Source organism: Oryctolagus cuniculus, chromosome 19, assembly GCF_964237555.1.
Source record: "Oryctolagus cuniculus chromosome 19, mOryCun1.1, whole genome shotgun sequence".
NCBI classification, from domain to species: Eukaryota; Metazoa; Chordata; class Mammalia; order Lagomorpha; family Leporidae; genus Oryctolagus; species Oryctolagus cuniculus.
In genome coordinates, this window is record NC_091450.1 from 61,638,257 (window position 1) to 61,660,414 (window position 22,158).

General features: G+C 45.1%; 1 protein-coding gene across 2 annotated transcripts in view; it reads left to right on the forward strand.

The window, feature by feature from the left end:
* LOC108176275 (glutamate receptor ionotropic, NMDA 2A) overlaps positions 1-21,782 on the forward strand; it is a 98,709-nt gene extending 76,927 nt beyond the window's left edge. Inside the window, exons 10-14 of one of the 2 annotated variants that reach the window (XR_011384394.1) lie at positions 3,185-3,390; positions 7,159-7,328; positions 7,434-7,585; positions 18,790-18,883; positions 21,533-21,782. Coding sequence is in view for 1 of the 2 variants with exons in the window: in XM_070063805.1 (XP_069919906.1) it covers positions 3,185-3,390; positions 7,159-7,328; positions 7,434-7,522 (465 nt within the window). In the remaining variant the exon portion in view is untranslated. Of the gene's footprint in view, positions 1-3,184; positions 3,391-7,158; positions 7,329-7,433; positions 9,422-18,789; positions 18,884-21,532 lie in introns of those variants that run through there. The other variant, XM_070063805.1, reaches the window with a different exon arrangement.
* The last annotated feature ends 376 nt before the right edge of the window (positions 21,783-22,158 follow it).

Genomic DNA, 22,158 nt, shown 5'->3' on the forward strand with positions numbered 1-22,158 from the left:
TTAAATAACCTGTGAGTCAAAGAATAATTACTAAAAGACAACTTTTTATGTTATCTCCTACCAGCAACCCCAGGCTCTTGGGGAAGCTGTTTTTCCCTCAGGTGTGGGATGACATCCTCAGTTAGCTAAGAGATAGGGCGTGTGGCTTGCCTGTGTCATTGTTTCTCAGGATAGTCAGGAGATGGCCACACAGTGATCATGTGTGTGAGGGCATAGAGGAAGTGTTTGTTGACACAAAGAATGGAACACTGTATCCACATGGGTGTGGGTATAGTCCCAGGCAAGCTACATTTCTTGTCTTCATGAGAGTTTTTATCTGATGGTCAAAGTAGTACCCAAAGCAAGATTTGGGGAATTAAGATCCAAAATCTTGTTAAATTCTGAAATGTTCCATGTGTCATCTTTCTCATCTAACAGATTGGTGTTGTCATTTGGATTTAAATTTCATGATGGCAGAGAAGAAAAAGATGCTAGAGACCAGTTAGGACAATAATTTTTCAAAGATTTTTCTTTTTTGTACAGAAGAGGACTAGGAGTGTTTATGTGTCATCATCATAGTCCCTAGGGTATTAAACAGTGATTATAACTTTTTTTCCTATTCAGGTAAATATTAGAATACAAGTGACTGATGACAGTAACTCTGGTCTGAAATATTTTTAAGTAGCTAATTCAGAAAATTCAACTCAAATTTATAAAAATAACATGAATTTTAATACATTATTTTAAGTAGTCTTACAACATCAAAAGTGCAATTTTCTTTTCTGTGCTGTATTATAGATGGTGAATTTGAGCCCAAACACACAGGGTTAGTTTTTCACCAATTAATAGCAAAGACAGGATAAGAGAAAACATTTTCTTTCTTCTAGAATTATATGTGTTGGGTCCACTACACCAGTCCTCTTTCTTTCTAGGTTCTGTATCGATAATAATGATCATGATAATAATAAGATGTTGTTGATGAGGATGAGGATGAACTCCAGGGACCTTACTCATTATATCTTTGTAGGCCAGTACTTGTTATACTGTGGACACTTAATAATGTTTACTGAATGAATATACAATGATAACTCCTCATAGAGCTATGATTTTGACCTAGGTGAATACAGGATCTGGGACCTCGATCGAGGTCTCCCACATGGGTATCAGTTGCCAGGTACTTGAGCCATCACCTGCTGCCTCCAAAGGTCTGCATTGACAGAAAGCTGGAATTGGGAGCTCGGGCTGGGAATTGAACCCAAGCATTCTGATATGGGATGTGGGTGTCCCAAGCCATGTTGCAACCAATTCACCAAATAGCAGCCCTCTATATTAGCTTTCCTAAAAAAAATTTATTTATTTATTTATTTTTTGAAAGTCAGAGGTACACAAAGAGAAAAGGACAGGCAGAGAGAGAAAGAGAAAGAGAAAGAGAGAGAGAGAGAGAGAGAGAGAGAGAGAGAGAGAGAGAGAGGGCACCTATCTGCTGGGTCAATCCCCAGTTGGCTACAATGGCTGGAGCTGCACTGATCTGACGCAGACCAGCTTTGGCTGGAATTTTGCTGTGAAGTCTTCTGTGTAATGTGGTCAGTGACATCACCAAAGGTTGTGCTGGTTGCACAACCTTAGTTTATGTTTGCCTTAGTTTATGTTGCCTTGGGGATTTAGGAGCCTAGTGTGCCAGGCAGGTCGGGTTTTGTGGCTATGACACAGTTACTGTAGCTCAGTTAACAGAAGCACCCTGCAGAATCGGAAAGCACCTTCAGATTCAGACTCCTGGTGCCCTGCTTGTCCACCATTCATTTCATGTGATGCTGATGTTACTGGAGGGGTGGGGAGGGGTCACAGCCCCCCAGCTGAGCATGGACTTGGCACTTAGCTTTTCAGACGAGGTGCTTCCCTGGAGTTTATTGTCACAAACACAGCACTGACCTGCGGTATCAAGTGATCACGTGTGGGAACAGGAGCAGGAGGAGGAAGGAGCCAGCACTGGTCAGGGCAGCTTATTCTCGGTGTGTGTGAGCATTGCCAATAAGCTGTCAAAAAAAATTATGGTTTAAAACAAACAGCCAGCTGGCACCACGGCTCACTAGGCTAATCCTCTACCTGCAGTGCTGGCACACAGGGTTCTAGTCCTGATTGGGGTGCTGGTTCTGTCCCGGTTGCTCCTCTTCTAGTCCAGCTCGCTGTTGTGTCCCGGTAACATAGTGAAGGATGGCCCAAGTCCTTGGGCCCTGCACCCATATGGGAGACCAGGAGGAAACACCTGGCTCCTAGCTTCAGATCGGCGCAGCGCACCAGCCACAGCACGCCAGCTGTAGTGGCCACTTGGGGGTGAACCAAGGGAAAATGATGACCTCTCTCTCTGTCTCTCTCTCTCACTGTCTAAATCTGCCTGTCAAAATAAAAATACAGCCCACAGGCTTCAATTCACTTTCACCAAGACGCTCAAGCAGCTCAGAGGGAGCACAATTGATTCTGTTTTGACAGGTCCTGATGTACGCTAAGCACTGCCTTATTTATTTGTCATGATGTTCTTAGGAAGAAGGTGGGATTGTGTACATTTTACAGCTGGGAAAACGAAACTGTCAGTAATGAAGCGTGTGCCTAGAGTATTTCAGTTACAATGAAGGTACTTCAATGAATTCCTAGAAAATGGAATTCAAAGATAACTTGATTTTGTTGCAAAAATGTTTGAATTCCACAACGTAGGTTTTTTTTAATAATAGATGTTTTCATGAAGTTTTTTCAAGACCTCTCATGTAGGTATCCATGTCAAAATTTTTTATACCAAAACCAATTTTTTCGTAGCAGGCATTTGGTGCAACAGTTAGGTCACTTCCTGGGACACCCGCATCCTTTTTGGAGGGCTGGACATAGACCTTGCTGATTTTTTCAGAAGTCTACGCTTTTTCCGTCACATCCGTGACAATGAGCTCTGGCAGGACATCATGCTTTGGTGCCACTCCCAGACATGCATGTGCAGTTCCTCTGTGGAGGAGCTGGGGGGAACTGCAACTCGATACTCTGTTTTCTCATTAGCCCAGTTTGTCTTAACCTGTGAGCAAGAGCACATGTTTAGGAAAGTAAGAGGACAGCTCTTATGGCAGATGGATTTCTGCTCCCACGCCTTCCGTGGGAAGGACTTGCCCTGCCAGAAGTCAGAGGCACAAGGCAGCACTGGTGTATCTCTGTGTTTGTGGTGCAGGTGGGCAAGTGGGAGAACCAGACCCTGAGCCCAAGGCCCACGGTGTGGCCCTGGTACAAGTCCTTCTCTGACTGTGAGCTGGATCACAACCACCTGAGCATCGTCACCCTGGAGGAGGCCCCCTTCGTCATCGTGGAAGACATCAACCCGCTGACTGAGGCCTGTGTGCGGAACACGGTGCCGTGTCGGAAGTTCATCAAAATCAAGTGAGTGCCAGGGAGGCTGTGGTCTGGACATGCCCACGCCTGTCACATAATGCAAGTCACTGATCACAACAGCATCTGTACTACAAAACATAACACAGAACACACTGTTGTGATAGCTGTAGTGTTAGCAATGGGCTTATGTTTATGATTGCCTGGAGATGCACTAAGTTTACATCCGTTAAATTCTCACAGCCATATGAGGTGAGGGCGTTTGCCATTTACAGTTGATACAGTTGAGTTATGGGCAGGTTGGAGAACACGGCTGAAGCCATCCAGAGGTATGGCTGACTCCAGCTGTGTTCTTACCCATGGTGCTCAGTCATCCCCCAGCATCCTCAAAAGTCTCTCCTTAAAGTCTCCTTAAAGGATTTCTTTTTTTTTTTTTTTTGACAGGCATAGTGGACAGTGAGAGAGAGAGAGAGAAAGGTCTTCCTTTGCCGTTGGTTCACCCTCCAATGGCCGCCGCAGCCGGCGCTCTGCAGCCGGTGCACCATTCTGATCCGAAGGCAGGAGCCAGGTGCTTATCCTGGTTTTAAACATTTTTCTGTCCGTTCCCTCCCTGGCACGTCCCCCCTCCTCTGTATTTCCCAGACCGGGGGTGGACACAGCTTGGGAATGATTTCCTGATGCTGTAGAGGTGGAGTTTGAACCACTGACAGCATGCCAGTGTTGCATCCCTGCTGGAGAGTCACGGGTTGGTGGAGGATGGAGGGGACTGTGCAGGGAAGTCATGGGCTGGAGGAGGATGGAGGGGACATTGCAGGTTTGTTACCAAGGGCCGTTCTGATTTCAGTGGGTGTTGGGAGCCAAGCTTGACCACGTGAAGAAAGCAAGGAGCATAACATCTGTGGGACAACACCCTGTGTGCTTCATTATGGCCCATGAGTGTAGTCTCTTCTTCATAGTCGATAGCAGGAGTTTACAGTCTTTGAAAATCAGAAGGCCTAGAGCTGAAAACAAGCAGATGTCCACATCCCAGTTTGCTTGACTATGAAGTACATGAGCCAAAAATCAACGACTCCCTATGAAAGAATTGATATTTTTACTGAACACTGTGAACAGCGTCTCAGGTACAAGCTCAAATTTTGTTGTTGTTGTTCCTGTACAGAGGGGGCAGCTTGTGACTTTGCCTTTTCTGCTTGAGAACATGAGAAGTTTACTATGTATAGAGGTGAATTAAAGCCTTTGACTTCCGTGGGAGCAATACAAAATTAGAATCCATGAATCCCAACATTAACGTAGGTTAAAGCAATTAAATTTCCTAAATGTAGCATTTTGAGCCAGGCTAATTGGTTGCAAAAAGAATTCCTGTTGGACAACATGACTGTATTTACTTGGTACTGATTTTTCCAGGGAAAAACCTGCCCTTTCTAGCCTCTGGGAGATTCTGGGGTCTTGGAGGCCCATATTAGTCTCCAAAACCAGTTTAGGTATTGAATCCAGTGGTTATCACATGGAATATATACAAGGGTGGTACCCCAGATCTGGGGTCATCTCCCTGGAGGCTAGAGCTCAAAGTCTACATGGTGATCATGGCTGTAGAAGCAGAGTGGTTGAGGCAAACTCAAGGGCAGCATGACTGTGGTGGTGAGGAAGGTAGGTGGTTGGTGATTCTGGAATAAAGGAGAGCTCCAGGGAAAAGGTGGCATTTTCAACCTACTTCTGCTACTCAGTTATATTTTCAAGTCTGTCCACATTCATGGATGTAGCTATAAATAAACCTCTCTGACTCGATTATGTGTGTGTAACAAATTATATATGCTATATGTAGTCCATATTAACTGGAGAATTTTTTTTTTATTTTTTTATTTTTTTATTTTTTGACAGGCAGAGTGGACAGTGAGAGAGAGAGACAGAGAGAAAGGTCTTCCTTTTGCCGTTGGTTCACCCTCCAATGGCCGCCGCGGCCGGCGCGCTGCGGCCGGCGCACCGCGCTGATCCGATGGCAGGAGCCAGGAGCCAGGTGCTTTTCCTGGTCTCCCATGGGGTGCAGGGCCCAAGCACCTGGGCCATCCTCCACTGCACTCCCTGGCCACAGCAGAGGGCTGGCCTGGAAGAGGGGCAACCGGGACAGAATCCGGCGCCCCGACCGGGACTAGAACCCGGTGTGCCGGCGCCGCTAGGCGGAGGATTAGCCTAGTGAGCCGCGGCGCCGGCCAACTGGAGAATTTGATGGAAAAATCCTAATATGAAAAGGCAAAATCATTTTCTACCATTAAAAATAGCTGTGCTTCTCATTATTTTTTCATCCAGTTATTTCATAAACTCATTAGTTTTTACAGAGCTGTGATTATTATTTATAGTATTATATAACCTCTTTTCTAAACTAATAGATAGAAATGTACTTTCCTACTTATGAAGTTGAGTGTCTTCAAACATTATTTTAGTGCTTAGACGATAGTCCCGTGTGTGAATTTGCTCAAAATGTAAGGTTACAGATGGAGCACCTACATTGTAGCATGTGTGATTCAAGTAGAAGGTAGAGCTTCTGGGATGTTCCAGTGTAAGCAAGTTTGTTCCCTGAAGAGGCTGTGGTCTTCCTGCCTGCATTGTCTAAGACTTTCTGCTGTCAGTGGGGAAGACCATCATTTCCTTCCTTACCAAAGACGTTTCTGATTCGTGTGGGTGTTCTTTTCTAGGAGCTGGTTGGGAGAGTATAGCAGGGTGCCTGGTAGAAAACAGTGAGGTTGACCCTGGCAGCTCAGAAGATAGACTTTCCACTGGCCATATGGTCTCTGTTTTAATGGCAATTTTTCCCCCAGTCCTGGATATTACTCTTGAAAAGTTTGACCTTTTGTGCATCAAGCCATGTTGTTAGGAAGAAAAAATAGTACGAATGAGCCTTCACGGATAGTCGGGCCTAGTGTGAGAAGTTAATTCTGTGGACTCGGGCATGGGGTAGAACCCCATGATCGTAGGAGTTATCTAGGCACTTCCAGTTCTTACCTTTGGTTTCAGGCCTCCGTACTTAGAGGATGAAGCAAAACCTTACTTTACTTGAGAATTTCACACCTTCTTCTCTTCCATTTTCCAATAAATTTTTATGACTCAACTTAGATCAGATTGCTAGACTCTGGTTTAATGAAGTTGTATGTGGGGGCCGGTGCCGTGGCTCACTTTGTTAATCCTTCCCCTGCAGCAGCGGCATCGCATATGGGTGCCAGTTCTAGTTCCGGTTGCTCCTCTTCCAGTCCAGCTCTCTGCTGTGGCCCGGGAGGCAGTGGAGGATGGCCCAAGTGCTTGGGCCCTGCACCTACATGGGAGACCAGGAGGAAGCACCTGGCTCCTGGCTTCGGATCTGCATAGCTCCAGCCATAGTGGCCATTGCGGGGTGAACCAACAGAAGGAAGACCTTTCTATCTGTCTCTCTCTCACTGCCTACCTCAATCTGTCAAATAAAAAAAGAAGTTGAATGTGTTAGAAATGTTTAAAAATAAGAGTTAGTAACTCTTGCCTGTTGAGTAGAGGTACAAATGCTACCTAATTTGGAGAAACATCATGGAGCTCAATCCAGCAAATGGTATAAAGCATTTAGTGCAGTGCCTAACTGCAGTGTAGTAACTTCTCAGTAAACATTAGCTATTGTGCTAGTAACCGCTGTAATTAAAGACACTTGCTCCTCTGGCCGCCATAAGCTCAGTGTGCGTCCATGGAAAAGTTACTTCCCTTCTTGAACTTCAACTTCGCAAAGCTAGTAGAAGGGTATAGCTAATGACTAGACAAGTCTTCCAGTACTAACAGCCCATGGTCTTGGGATTTTCTTTGCAGCAATTCAGCTAACAAGGGGATGAACTTTAAGAAATGCTGCAAGGGGTTCTGCATTGGTATCCTGAAGAAGCTCTCCTGGACGGTCAAGTTTACCTATGACTTCTACCTGGTGACCAAAGGGAAGCATGACAAAAATGTCAACAATATGTGGATTGGAGTGATTGGGGGAAGTAAGTCACCTTTCCACCCCGGCCTCCCATTCTGACAGGGGCCTGTGGTCAGAAGTGTTGGGAAGAACATGTAAAGGTGCCATTCTTTTTATGCCTTACCTCCAGGTGGTTACCACAAAGCGGTCCTGGCAGTGGGCTCGACAACATCAATGAGGAGCGTTCTGAAGTGGTGGAATTCTCCGTGCCCTTTGTGAAGACAGGGATCAGTGTCATGGTTTCAAGAAGCAATGGCACTGTCTTGCCTGCTGCTTTTCTAGGTAGGTGAACATCATAGGGAATCCTGCTTCGCTATAAGAAATTATAGTTTGCTGAAAGCATGGGACTGGACCAGACCTAGCTGTTTAGCATGATTTGCCCACATCAGCATGTTCCAGAGCATGTTGCATTTATATTATCCCAACTCACACTCCCCCACCACCACTCCAGTTCACAGCTCTCATTAATCCTGTTACAAATCTCTGCTGAAAACTACTCTCATATATTCAGATACCAGTCTTCACTCTAGAATGCAAATTAATGAATATATGGCTTAGAGCCTTGAAAATATTTAAAAACTTAAACCTGGCTGTCCACAGTTAATTTAAATCAGTGCATAAAGCTTTATTCAACATCCATGTACACATCTTGCATCCCATGCTGTGGGATAAATGCCATTAATTTATTTATTAGATGCAAGAGGGAAAATAATGATGACTGCACTGTTATTTATACCAGTACTCTTATAAACAAAATGGTAGTCTGAAGAATGTACACTGATTTAAAATTAATGGAATCACATTTTAAATATGGCTGTTCTTTAAGCCAAATAGTTTGCAAAGCAGGAAGATCTCTTGACTCTGTTTTAACGTAAGTTTGTTTTCACATTAAAATATTCCCTTTTTGGATTTGTATATTTTCTCTTCCTTTAAACTTTTCTTCAGCTCTGTATGTACATGTGTTGGATACCCCGGCTAGATTAGTGAAAACTCCATGGAAGGTAGCCCAGCCCAGTTCATTTTTCTCTCTCACAAGGAAAGTGTTGTGTTGACTTTTCTTTCACATGCATTATTTCCATTAGTGGATGTCTTGTTGACAATCAGGCACTTCAGAGCATTAACTCCCTCTTGGTACTGCTATATGCATGCATTCACCTCAAATTTGTGAAGATTGGAACACACCTTAGAGGAAAGCAAATAAGAGAGGGAAGGCAGTTCTACGAAGCTTAATCAAAGAGTTGCAGAGAGAGTTAGAAACAAAGCGAGAGAAAAAGAAAGGCAAAGAAAGAGAGAGGTCTTCTATTTGCTAGTTAACTCCCCGATGGCTGCGATGACCAAACTGAGCCAATACAAAGTCAGGATCCAGGACCTTTTTCCTGGTCTCTCAAGTGGTTTCAGTGGTCCAGTGACTTTGGGCATCCTCTGCCACATTCCCAGGCACATTAGGAGGGAGCTGCATGGGAAGAGGAGCAGTCAGGACTCGAATTGGCACCCATATGGGATGCTGGCACTGCGTGTCGTGTCTTCAACCTGCTAGAACACAGCACTGTCCCTGACAGTATGGTTTTATTCTTTCTTGATTTTGATCTATTTATGTTTATTGATTTGCAAATGTGGAACCACCATGGCATTTCTGGGATAAATTCCAATTGAAGGTAATATATGAGCTTTACCATGTGATTTTGGAGTTTTTATTTTGGCTAGAATTTTATTGAGAATGTTTTCACCTGTTTCATTAAGGATATAGGGTGGCAATTTTCTATGCATTTCGTGTCTTTTGTAGTTCCTGGCATCAAAGGAATGCTGGCCTCATAAAAAGTGTTTGCCAAAATTCAGTGTTATTCAGTATTTTGAAGCAGTTTGAGAAGTGTTGAAGTGCCTTTTGAAATGTTTTATTGAATTCAGTTGTAATGCAAGCAGTTTTCATTGCTGGAGTTTAGTGCCTGGAGTTTGCTGGAAAACTTTTAATTACTGCTTCAGTCTCACTGACTTTAAAGGGTCTTTTTCAGATGTCTGTGTCTTCTGGGTTTAATCTTAGTAGTTTACATGTATTTGTTATGGAGGAATTTCTCCATTTCTTCCTGTTTTTTCCAATTTTTTAGCATATGATATTGAATAGCAATTTCTTTTGAAGCCTTGTATTTCAGTGATGTTGGTTATTATGTCTGCTTTTTCATCTGTAATTTCACTTACTGTAGAGTTTTTCTCTTTTGTTATGTTAGTCTGGTTACAGAATTATCTATTTTTTTCAAATTTTATGTCAGGTATACAAATTTCATTCATTTCTTCTATACAGAGTCAAAACATACTGATACTTCTTCCCATGCTACAATCCCTCCATCCTGCTCTCAAACCCTTCTGCTCATTTCCTCTTTTGTTACTACTCTTTTATTAAAAAAATTTTTGACAAGCAGAATGGACAGTGAGAGAGAGAGACAGAGAGAAAGGTCTTCCTTTGCCGTTGGTTCACCCTCCAATGGCCGCCGCAGCTGGCGCACTGCGGCCAGCGCACCGCGCTGATCCGAAGGCAGGAGCCAGGTGCTTCTCCTGGTCTCCCATGCGGGTGCAGGGCCCAAGCACTTGGGCCATCCTCCACTGCACTCCTGGGCCACAGCAGAGAGCTGGCCTGGAAGAGGGGCAACCGGGACAGAATCCAGTGCCCCGACTGGGAATAGAACCCAGCATGTCAGCACCGCAAGGCGGAGGATTAGCCTATTGAGCCACAGCACTGGCCTTGTTACCACTCTTAATTCTTAATAATTATCTATTTTCAATTAACTATATACTCATATGTTTAGCCATACAATAAGTAGAGAACAGTATTAAAAAAAAAAACACTGTAGAAAATCATCTATCACAGAATGTCAGTTTCCCTCCTACCCATTACCCTTTAGGTCTCTATTGGTTACCACAAATCAGGGTAACATATGGTATTTGTCCTTTCAGAATGGCTTATTTCACTAAATATACTGGTTTCCAATTATATCCATTTTGTTGCTAAAGACAGCATCTCTGTAATCCCCAATGGGTTGTGTTACCTAGTGTATATAGGCCATGATTTCTTTATCCAGTTATCAGTTCATGGACATCAGGGTTGATTCCATGTCTTAGCTATTGTGAAGTGAGCTGTGCTAAACTTGGAGGTGCAAATAATCCTTTCAAATCTGCTGATTTCATTTCCTAGGGGTAAATCACCTTGAGATGGATCGCTGAGTCATATAGTAGATTTATTTCCAGCTTTCTGAGGTATCTCTACTTGCTTCCACAATGGCTTCACCGGTTTATGTTCCCACCAACAGTGGATTACGTTCCCATAGTTGTCACATCCTCAGTAGCATTTATTATTTGTTGATTTCTGTATGTGAGCCATTCTAACTGTTGTGCAGTGAAACCTCATTGTCATTTGGATTTGCAATTCTGTGATGGTTTGTGATCTTGAGCATTTTTTCAAGTGTCTGTTGGCCATATGAATGTCCTCACTTGAAAAAATGCATGTTCAAGTCCTTTTCCCATTTCTAAACTGGATTTTTTGTTTTGTGGTTGTTGAGTTCCTTGAACTCTTTATGGATTCTGGATATTAATCTTTTATCAGTTTCATAGCTTGCAAGTATTTTCTCCCATTCTTTCAGTTGCCTTTTCACTTTGCTGAGTGTTTCTTTTGTAGCGCAGAAGCTCCTTGGCTTGATGGAATCATATTTGTCTCTGCTTTTATTGCTTGTGCTTCTGGGATCTTTTTCCCTAGAAATCTTTGCCTATGCCAATACCTTTCGGTTTTCTCCAATGTTCTCTAGTAGTTTGATGAGATTGAGTTTTAGATTTTGTTCCTTGAAGTATTTTTAATTGTTTTTTGTATAAGGTGTAAGGCATGGGTCTTCTTTCATAGTTCTGCATGTGGAGGTCCAGTTTTCCCAGGACCATTTTTTGAAGAGACTGCCCTTTGCACCTGGGATTGATCTTTAGCCCATTTGTCCAATAGCATTTGTTTGTAGATGTGTGCACAGATTTCTGGAGTTTCTTTTCTGTTCCATTGGTCTATATGTCAATTTTTTGCTTATACCATGCTGTTTTGATTGTAACTGCCCTGTTCTGTGTCTTGCAGTCTGTCGTTGCGATGCTTTGAGCTTTGTTTATGTATATGTTTTAAATTTGTATTTAACAAATATAAATTTCAAAAGTGCAGCTTTTGGATTATAGAGGCTTTCCCCCCCATAACCTCCCTCCCACCCACAGCCATCCCATCTCCCACCCCCTCTCCCATCCCATTCTTCATCAAGATTCATTTCCAATTAGTTTTTTTTTTTTTTTTTTTTTGACAGGCAGAGTGGACAGTGAGAGAGAGAGACAGAGAGAAAGGTCTTCCTTTGCCGTTGGTTCACTCTCCAATGGCCGCCATGGCCAGTGCGCTGCGGCCGGCGCACCGCGCTGATCCGATGGCAGGAGCCAGGAGCCAGGTGCTTCTCCTGGTCTCCCATGGGGTGCAGGGCCCAAGCACCTGGGCCATCCTCCACTGCACTCCCTGGCCACAGCAGAGAGCTGGCCTGGAAGAGGGGCAACCGGGACAGAATCCGGCGCCCCGACCGGGACTAGAACCCGGTGTGCCGGCGCCGCTAGGCGGAGGATTAGCCTAGTGAGCCGCGGCGCCGGCCTCATTTCCAATTAGTTTTATATACAGAAGATCAACTTAATATATACTAAGTAAAGATATCAACAGTTTGCACCCACGCAGATACATAAAGTACTGCTTCAGTACTAGTTTTACCATTAATTCGCATAGTACAACACATGAAGTATAGTGCTCATTAAGAAATGCCACGCATTTACTTTTTTTCCCCCATTTTCTTTTTAATAGGTACAGTAGCATCTTAGGAACATCAGATTACTTGTTAGAACAAGGAAACTGTCTTCCAAAACCTGCCTTACAGACTGCCAGCCAGGATATCTCCTGCACGTGGCCTTTAGGAGAAGGAGACAAGCAAAAAATGCAGCGTTAAGAACACAGTTGCATAGGGAAGCAATGCCTCTCTACATGTTTTCCTCTAACTTCTATTTCAGATCATTGGGCAGAGAGAGTGCATATTCAGGGAGTTCTAAACCCCTGCCCGAGCCCCCATCACAGACAGAGAGATGCAGTGGTAAAATGGACCAGTATATTACATCCTTAATCCTCACTTTCAGTGGAGACAAGGGTTACTTAGAGGACTTTTCTCATCACTCTGGTTAACGTGTTTCTGGTTTGGATCAGAAGTGAGCAGAGGGCCTGTGGCATTATGGAAAGGACCTGAGTTGGTGTTAGTCTGAATTGAGGTCAGTCCGTGGCTTGACCTGTTTCTAGGGGAGTTATATGGCATCTTTCATCCTTCTCTGCCTCTTCCTCAAAATGGAGATAATCGTGGTTTCTTCATCTGTTTGTTGTGAAGATAGATAAGTTTAGGTACTTGCGGTAGTACCTGGTACACCCAACGTTCTGTTTATGTAGTCTTTGTCCTTATTAAAAATGTGGATGTGTGTGCAGGAAAGGGCGTGATTGTGGGGAGCAGCTGGGGGGAACTGTGGCCCGATACTCTGTTTTCTCTTTAGCGCCAGTTTGTCTTAACCTGTGGGCAAGTGCATGTGTTGAGGAAAGTAACAGGACAGCCCTTATGGCAGATGGATTTCTGTTCCCGTACCTTCCATGGGGAAGACTCACCCTGCTGGAAGTCAGAGGCACAAAGCAGCAAAAAGCCTAAAACTGGGATTCCAGATGAAATAATCTTACTTTACTTTCATTTAAAAATATTTAAATGAACACTGACCAAAAATAATGCGTAGTCTGGTGCTTTGGGGACCTGACTCTGTCCTGTTATCCAAGGCACTCTTTCTCCAGGTTGTCATTTTAATTTGTCATTCCTTGGGTATTAGATCACTGGATGGTTGAGTATATTTCTTTAGTTATTTTGAAAGTTGAAGGTGGAGGGAGGAAAGAGAGAGAGAGGGAAGGAGTCTTCCATCTGCTGGTCTACTACCGAATTGGCTGCAGTGGGCAGAGCTGAGAGTACCTGAAGTCAGGAGCCAGGAGCCTCCCTGGGGTCTCTTCATGGGTGCAGAGGCACTAGGACTTGGGGCATTTTTTACTGCCTTCCCAGACCACAGCAGAGAACTGCATTGGAAGTGGAACAGCCAGGACTCGAACTGGCGTCATGGGATGCTGGCACTGCTGGTGGTAGCTTGACCCACTACCCCACAGTGCCGGCCCTTCCCGGAAGCCTTTACCCCTGGGATCCAGCTGTCTGCTAACACGCCTGGGAAAGCAAAGGGAGACGGCCCAAGGACTTAGGCCCCTGAACCCACAATGGAGCACGAGATAAAAAGTCCCTGGCTTCTGCTTCAGCCTGTCCCAGTGCTGGCCTTTGTAGACACCTGAGGGGTAAACCCCCATATGGACTATCACTCAGAGAGAGAACAGTGCTTGCGATGGCGCCTGCACTGCTTCTCTCCCCACGTGGATTTGATGGCCAGCGCTGGGCCAGGCAGAAGCCAGGAGGCAGGAGCTCCATTCGGGACTCCGAGCGGCAGGGAGGCAGGATCCAGAGAACCTGGGCAATCAGCAGCTGCCTCTCTGGGTCAAAGTCTGGAGCAGCGGGACTGAAGTGGCCCTGGGGCTTCTGTCCCTTGATGCTGAAGTGCACAGATGCGTTCTGTAGTGCCATGGCAACGGCCACTGGGGCCTGCGCGTGCATCCTGCACTTTGACCCGGAAGTGCACCCTCTGGCATGGCCGCCTCTGAGCTTGGCGCATAGGTAGGAGTCAGCGCCTGCGTCTGCTGCTGCCCGAGAGACTGCACAAGCTATGAGGTGAGGAGCCATCCTCGACGCTGGTGGCCAAGCCTGAGGGAGACCCAGCAGCCCCAGGGTCAGGCCGGGATCTGGAAAGGCTGCGTGTCCGAGGCTGCCGAGCCATTTCCCAGGAGCGTTTCTCTTCTTCGGCCCCTTCCGGAAGCAACGGCTTTGGCAGGCCTCTATCCCGCCTGCAGACTGGGCCCCCTTGGAGGTGAGTGACGCGTGGCTGTTGCGGATTCCCGCTGGGGTCTTGGGTGCCAGCGTGCCTGTTGCTCTTGGTCCCGAAGGCGCGGGTGGAGTCGTGGTCATGCAGTGGGGACATTCTGGAAGGGTCCCCAGGGTGCGAGCAGCTGTGCGAGAGCAGAGGTGGCTCCATCTCCTCCTGGAACTGCCCCGTGTTCCTGTCTGTTTGCTTTTTGAGGGCCCAGCCACCCTGCTCTAGATGTCTGAGACTGTTGTCGGAAGGAAGGAGAGTGAAAGTGCGTGTCTGTGTCCTGGTCTAGGAGGACAGTTTCGGGTTCCTGGCATTGGGTGTGATGTTAGCGCTCTGTGGGTTTTTCATGAAAGAGCCTTGTCAGGCCGAGGTGTACCTTGCGTTCCTAATTTGATGATTTGTTTTTAATACCGCAAAAGTAATGAAGGTTTTGTGAAATAGGTTTTCTGTGTTTATCGGGATACTCTGTGGGTTTTTCCCATGTTTGTTCTGTTCTGGGATAAATTGCTTATGTATGGTAGCCTTCCTTGCATTCCCGGAGTAACTCTCAGTTGCACACAGTGTGCTAAGCTTTGTTTGTGCTCCCGGATGGCATTTGGTAATATTTTGTTGAGGTATGTGACACATTCATGACGGATATTTGTGTGCCATTTTCTTGATGATGTGTGCTTGTTTTGGATGTTGAGATAATGCTGCTCTGATGGAATAAAAAGGAACGTTTTTCCTCTTCATCTCCTTTTTGGAAGGGTGTGCAAAGAACAGATTATAATTATCTTTTAAATGGGAGTTCTCACCAGTAGAGCCATTTGGTCCTGGACTTTTCTTCATGTTTTTTGTTTGTTTATTTTTGTTTCCCTGCTACTGCAGTCTCTTTTCAAAGTATAAGTGTATTTAGGTTTTCTTGTTTTACTGTATTCAGTTTTAGTGGTTTGTGTCTTTCTGACAATCAGTCCACACTGTAGCAACATTGACCAAATCCTTGTGCCTTGGCTTTTCCATAGTGTTTTCTGATTATTATTTTGGTAAGGTAGGTAATTGTGTCCTCTCTGTCGTTTCTGTTGTGAAGTCACTTGAGTCTGTTCCCTTTTCTCCCTTGTTTCCTGCGGATAAACGTTTTGTCCATGTCATTGAGTGTTCAAGAATAGTATTTTCGTCTCACTGAATTTCTGTTGTGATATTTTCTATTCTGTTGGATTTATTTCAGTTTGTGTATTTTTCCTCCTTCCGGTTTCTTAAGATTTACTTTTCTGTTCTAGTGTTTGAAGGTAAAATTGGGTTTATTGATCTGGTATCTGTATTCCTTAATATATACATGTATAGCAATACAGTTTGTCATGTGAAACAAGTCCTGTCAACATGGAAAACTGTATGGATGTACACAGTACTGGTAACATATTGAAGGAAACGAATCATTATGTAGGCAGAGGTTTTCACAGGCCTATGCTCATTGCAGCAGGATGCAGAATAGCCAGGCTGTGCTGTCTGTACATGCATGTATGGTGTACATAGCCCATAATGTCATTATTCAGTCATCAGGTGATGTGCATTTTGGTTGCTTGCCTATCTTTGCTCTTGTAATTAGCTGTAGTAAATATGAGGGCAGAGATCACTGTTTGTATGTTGATTTCATTTCCCTTTTGTATATTCCCAGGGCTGGAGTGGCTGGCTCATATGGTACATCTATCTTCAGATTTCTGAGGTATCTCCATACTGTCTTCCACAGTGGCTATAGCAGTTTACATTCCTACCAGCAGTGGATTAGGGTGTCTTTCCCCCACATCCTGAAGGCCATTGTAGTATTGATTTGCATTTCCCTGATGGCTAGTGATCCTGAGCATTTTTGCATGTGTTTGTTGGCCATTTAGATTTCCTTTCTTGAAATATGCCTGTTGAAGTCCCTTGCTTATTTCTTGGTGGGTGGTTTGTTTTGCTGTTGTTGAGTTTCTTGAAAGTTTCTGGTACTTAATCCATTATAAGTTGCATACTTTGAAGATAATTCTGCCCATTCTGTTATTTGCTTTTTCATTTTGCTGAGTGTTTCTTTTGTAGTGCAGAAGCATCTCAATTTTTTTGTTTTCTTCTATTCTTTTGTTTAATCTTTTGTGATTCTCAGATATTGGACCTCCTTGGTTAAATTTATTCCAAGGTCCTTTATTTTCTTTGTAGCTACTTGAACAGGTTTGGTCATAGAGGTTCTTTCTCAGCCATGACATTGTTGGTGTATACAAAGGCTGTTGATTTTCTATCCTGCCACATTACCAAACTCTACTATGAGTTTCGAGAGTCTCTTAGTGGAATCTTTTGGATCTCCTATATATAGAATCATGTCATCTGCACATAGGGATAGTTGAACTTTCTCCATCCCCATTTGTATCTAACATTGAGAAATGAGAGAAAAAGTACCAACAGGATAACATGCACGTAGAAAATGTCAACAGTGACCTCAGATGCTACCTTTATATTCTATCTTGCTTCGTGGAACACAGGATTTGTCCTATTTCAAACATGATCAATACTTTAAATGCAAGGCTAGTTATGGAGATTGGAGATTGGGAAGCAGACCTGTGTTCCATGGAGAACCGTGTAGATCGTGGGTGTTTCAAGTCCTTGTGCGAATGGGTATGTAGGTGTCTGAATAAATAAATTCCAAAGATTTCCTCATGTATAATTCAGAAATCATACCACACAGAATGTTTGTAAGGAAGAAGAGAATGAATGGGTACCAAAACCTTTTCTAAGACCCAGTTAAACTCTTTTTCAAATTCTTTGTTAGTAGGGCATGTAGTGCATATAGTATCAAATTCTAGATAAACTCTACTAGTTGGCCTTGATGTAGTATTTTATTTAGAGCTATGTTTTCCTTTTTTAAAAGAATTTTGCTTTTTTTAAGGTATTTTTTACTTGAAATTAGGAGTTAGAGAGAGAGAGAGAGATAGGTGTCTTCCATATGCTGGTCCACTCCCTAATTGGCTACAATGGATAGAGCTGAGGGGATCCAGAGCCAGGAGCCAGGGGCCAGGAGAATCGCTGGGGTCTCCTGCATGGGTGCAGAGGCACAAGGACTTCTACTGCATTCCCAGACCACAGCAGAGAGCTGCATTGGAACTGGAGCAGCTGGGACTCAAACCAGTGCCCATATGGGATGCCGGCACTGTGGTCAGTGGCTTCACCTGACCCCGCAGTGCCTGCCTCTCCTAGAGGCCCTTCCCTGTGGGATCCAGCTGTCTGCTAAGCAGCTTGGGAAAGCAGAGGGAGAAGGCCCAAGGACTTAGGCCCCTGAACCCAGAATGGAGCACCAGATAAAATGTCCCTGGCTTCTGCTTTGGTCTGTCCCAGTGCCAGCCTTTGTAGTCATCTGTGGAGTGAACCCCTATATGGATGATCACTAAGAGAGAGAAATATTGTTTGCGATGCCCCCTGCACTGCTTCTCTCCCCACATGGCTTTGATGGCCAGGGCTAGGCCAGGCAGAATCCAGGAGGCAGGAGCTCCATTCAGGACTCCCACAAGGCCTGGCGGTAGGGTCCAGACTACCTGGGTCATCAGCCACAGCCTCCCTGGGTCACAGTCTGGAGCAGAGGGACTGGAAGTGGCCCTGCTGCGTCCGACCCTGGATGCGGCAGCATGCCAATGTGTCCCCTGATGCCATGGCAGCCACCCATGGGGATTGCGCCTGCGCCCAGCACTGTTCCTTGGAAGTGCTTGCACATGCGTGGCCCCTTTTGACCCGATGTGCTCAGGTGGGAGTCCGCAGTGCGTTGGCTCAACCCGAGAGCCTTTTCAAGCAATGAAGAGCCGTCCTCGACCCTGCTGGCGGAGCATGAGGGAGACCCAGCAGCCCCAGGGTTAGGCCTGGATCTGGAGAGGCTGGACCTGAGGCGGCCACATCAGTTACCTTGGGCTTCTGGAAATTACTAGGCTCGGTTCTCTTCTTTGGCTCCTTCCAGAAGAGTATGCCTCTTACTGAGTTCCTGTTCCAGAAGAACAGAAATGCTCTTTCTGTGTTGAGTTTGGTGTGTTGGCCTTTCTGTCATGGTGTGGGCGGGGGCTGGGGTGTGCATGCAAGGGGGTTAAGGGGATAGTAGTAAGAGGAAGAGTGTCAAGGGAGAGGTGGGAACGGAGAGGAATGGGAGAGAATGAAAAGGTGGCATGAATGTGAGGAGGCGTGAAACGAAGCTAAGAAAGGCGTGTTGCAGAAAGGAAAGGGAGGGGGAGTGTGGCAGGAGTCCTAGAGGGTGTGGTGGGTGGTTGGGAGAGGAAGAACTTTTCCCACGGTCCTGGTACTGTTTTGGGGGTTTCCTGTGCCTGGCCAGATGTAGCCTTGGCCACATCCATGAGAAGAGGCCTTTACTCACGGCCTCTGCTCTGGGTTGTGCAGCAGTGTAAGGTATGTGTGCAGGGGCACGGGGGCACGGGGCACTCAAATTAACTGGCATGTAATCCAGTGAATTTTCACAGACTACACACACGGAGGAGAAAGCAGAAGCTTAGAGAAACACCAAGAATCCCTCTGTGTTCTGTTCCAGCCTGTCCAAGGTTCTGACACCTCATAGTAAGTACTAGATATTTTTTACTTTTTAAAGATTGGTTTGCAAGGCAGAGTTATAGATGAGGCAGTGCAGGAGAGATCTTCAATGTATGGGTCCCTACCCCAGGTGGCTACAGTGTCCCGGGGGTGGGCCAGGACAGACCAGAAGCCAGGTACTTTATCCAGTACTCCAGTGTGGGTTCGGATGCCTAAGCCCTTGGGATGCTTCCTCTGCTTTCCTTAGGGGTATGAGCAGAAAGCTGGATTACAAGTGGGAACAGCCTAGGTATTTGGGGCAGCGGGTTGGCTGAGCCATGGCATAGTGGATGAAGCCGCCGCCTGCAGTACCAACATCCCATATGGGTGTTGGTTCGAGTCTCAGGAGTTCCACTTCCGTCCCAGCTCTGCTGTGGCCTGGCCAAGTAGTAGAAGAGGGCCCAACTCCTTGGGCCGCTGCACCTGTGTGGGAGTCCTGGAGGAAGCTCCTGGCTCTTGGCTTGAAATCTGCTTAGCTCCGGCTGTTGCGTCCATCTCCTATTTTTATCCTTGTATCTCAAGAGCAGTATCTTTCGTGTGTTTCACAATATATACTAAGCTTAATAAAATGAAAAGGTTTGAAGATTTTCCTGCAGCGGCCTTTGCTGCAGCCTCTCCAGTGGGCAGAGCACCAAACATGGCTCTGTATTTCCAAGTTTCAACTTGGTAAGAAACAAGTTGTGAGCTTTAGGACTGAAGAAACGAATTGTGCAGTGAACACTCTTTACTTTGTACTGTGAAGTTTATGGGTCAGTTTCTCTGGGATTGTGCTAATAAAGTAACTCCCATGAAAGCTGAGGGTGTTGATCCTAAAGGCTGAAGTTAGGGGATTACTCAGACTTTGAATTTCAGCTTTTTATTGTGTATCAAGTGATCCAGTGCTTGTCATTGAAGAAGAATGCGTGAATCTCTTTGACGTTGAAGTTGGCTCTGCCTCATAGCAGTGACTCTTAACCATTTAGTGCACTTAAAAGTCAACTGGGGAGCTTGTTAAAGCGCTGACTCTGGGCCCCACTCCAGAGTCTGCGAAAGGGACAGGAATAAGCATAGCCACTGGGCTCCACACCATACAGGTACAGCTATGGCTTTAAAGCTGTTTCACTGACCTCATATATGAGATTGTTAAATTAACAACAGGAGTCACTGTGTTCTAACTCCCTGTGCAGGATCTCTGTCCTCAATGAGTTGCATTATGAGAGTTAACTGTAAAACTAGTTCTCTTTTTTTATTTTTATTTTTTTGACAGGCAGAGTGGACAGTGAGAGAGACAGAGAGAAATGTCTTCCTTTGCCGTTGGTTCACCCTCCAATGGCCACTGCAGCCAGCGTGCTGTGGCCGGCGCACCGTGCTGATCCGAAGGCAGGATCCAGGTACTTATCCTGGTCTCCCATGGTGTGCAGGGCCCAAGGACTTGGGCCATCCTCCACTGCACTCCCTGGCCACAGCAGACAGCTGGCCTGGAAAAGGGGCAACCTGGACAGAATCCGGTGCCCCGACCGGGACTAGAACCTGGTGTGCCAGTGCCGCAAGGTGGAGGATTAGCCTAGTGAGTCACGGCGCCAGCCGAAAAACTAGTTCTCAAACTGTGTGTGTGTGTGTATGTGTGTGTGAGCACTTGTGTGTTCAACTTGCTGAAATCTTTACTTAATATAGAATTTGTCTTCTGTGTATAATGTTAATTGAAAATGAATTTTAATGGAGAATGGGACTGGGAAGGGGAGAGGGAGGAAGAAGCGGTGTGGGAGTGTAGGTGGGAGGATGGGTATGGTGGGAAGATTCACTGTATTCCTAAGGTTTTATTTATAAAATTTATATTAAAAGTAAATAAATAGAAAGGACGAAAAAAAAAGCTGATTTTCAGCAGTGGGTCTCTTGACATTTGGGTAATTCATAGCCGTGGGGAGTTGTTTTATGCATTAAAGACTTTAGCATCCTCTCTGGTGTTTATAGACTAAGTTTTGGTTGTACCTCACCCCCAAGTTGTGACAGGTAAATTCTCCAGCCTCTGCTTGGTGGGGCCCATTCCTGTAGATTCTGGCTGGCTGGTAGACAAGTATCATTCACTGAGTTTTGAGTTGGTAAATGGTAAGGTCAGTTTTAGAGTTTGTTGAGTTGAATTGGTTGGTGAGATACAATGAATGTCCAGTTATTTTGATATGGGAATGATTAGGGCTAGATATAGGATTTGGGAGCCATCATCATCTCTAGTTTAACTCTAAAAATGGCTAAAATATCCAAGAAAATGATAAACTGAGAGAGGAACAGTGGCTGTAACACAGAACCCGGGAGGAGTGCTAATGGTGTGGGAGGTGAGTGAAGGAAGAGGCTTCCATAAGAAGTCATCAGGGATGTAAGAGAAGGGCAAGAAGCAGAGATGTTTTGGAAAGTGATGGAAGCGAGTATGGCCAGGATAAGGAAGGTGACACTCAGCAGGAGAAATGCTTCAGAACTATAAATCCCAAAAAGACTGATTGGACCTAGCTGCTGAGAGATCATCTTGACTGTAGAGACCTGTACCTGTATAAGATGTGGCCACTGAGCACTAGAGGTGTGGCTGGACCATGCTGCAATTTGCTATAAGCACAAAGTTCACACCTCCAAAGAGTTTCCCTCATGACTCATTTGAGTCTCCTCCAGTGATTCAGACTACAGCCTGGAGGTGAGAGTGAGGGGCGGTCTCAGCATCCTAACCACTGCCATGTCTTCCATGTTGGAGAAGTTCTCCTACATCCTCGAGGACAAGGTTAGCTGCTACGGGCAGACCGAGAAGCCAGAGGCCCCACTGCATACTCTTTGCCAGTAAGAGAGAGCTCTTTGCTTATCTCCTAAAGTGAGATCGCAGTTTAGTGGTCGCTTGTTTAGATGTTTGTTGATGAAAATATGCACTGAAAATAGATAATGTGATGTGTGTGCATTTGTGATTTCTGTTGTATTTAATTTCACTCTGCTTTCCTCTCCCTTTATCTCAAATCCTTTTGCTTTTAAGATAATTAATTTTATGCTTTATTCCTAACAGTGTATTCAAGAAACTTACAAATGGTATAGAGAGTCTCTCTCTCTCTCTCTCTGTATCTCAGGGATATCTAGGTTCCTTATAATGTACAGATCACATTCTTCAATATAGAAGAAACCTGATTTATTTATCCAATCCACGTAATGATTGCAGTTTCGTTTTGTGAGATTTTCCCCCTTAGAAGTGTTGATCTGCAGTGATAATGATCCAGCTTGACTATGCACATGTGATTCCTTCTAAGAAGTGGGGG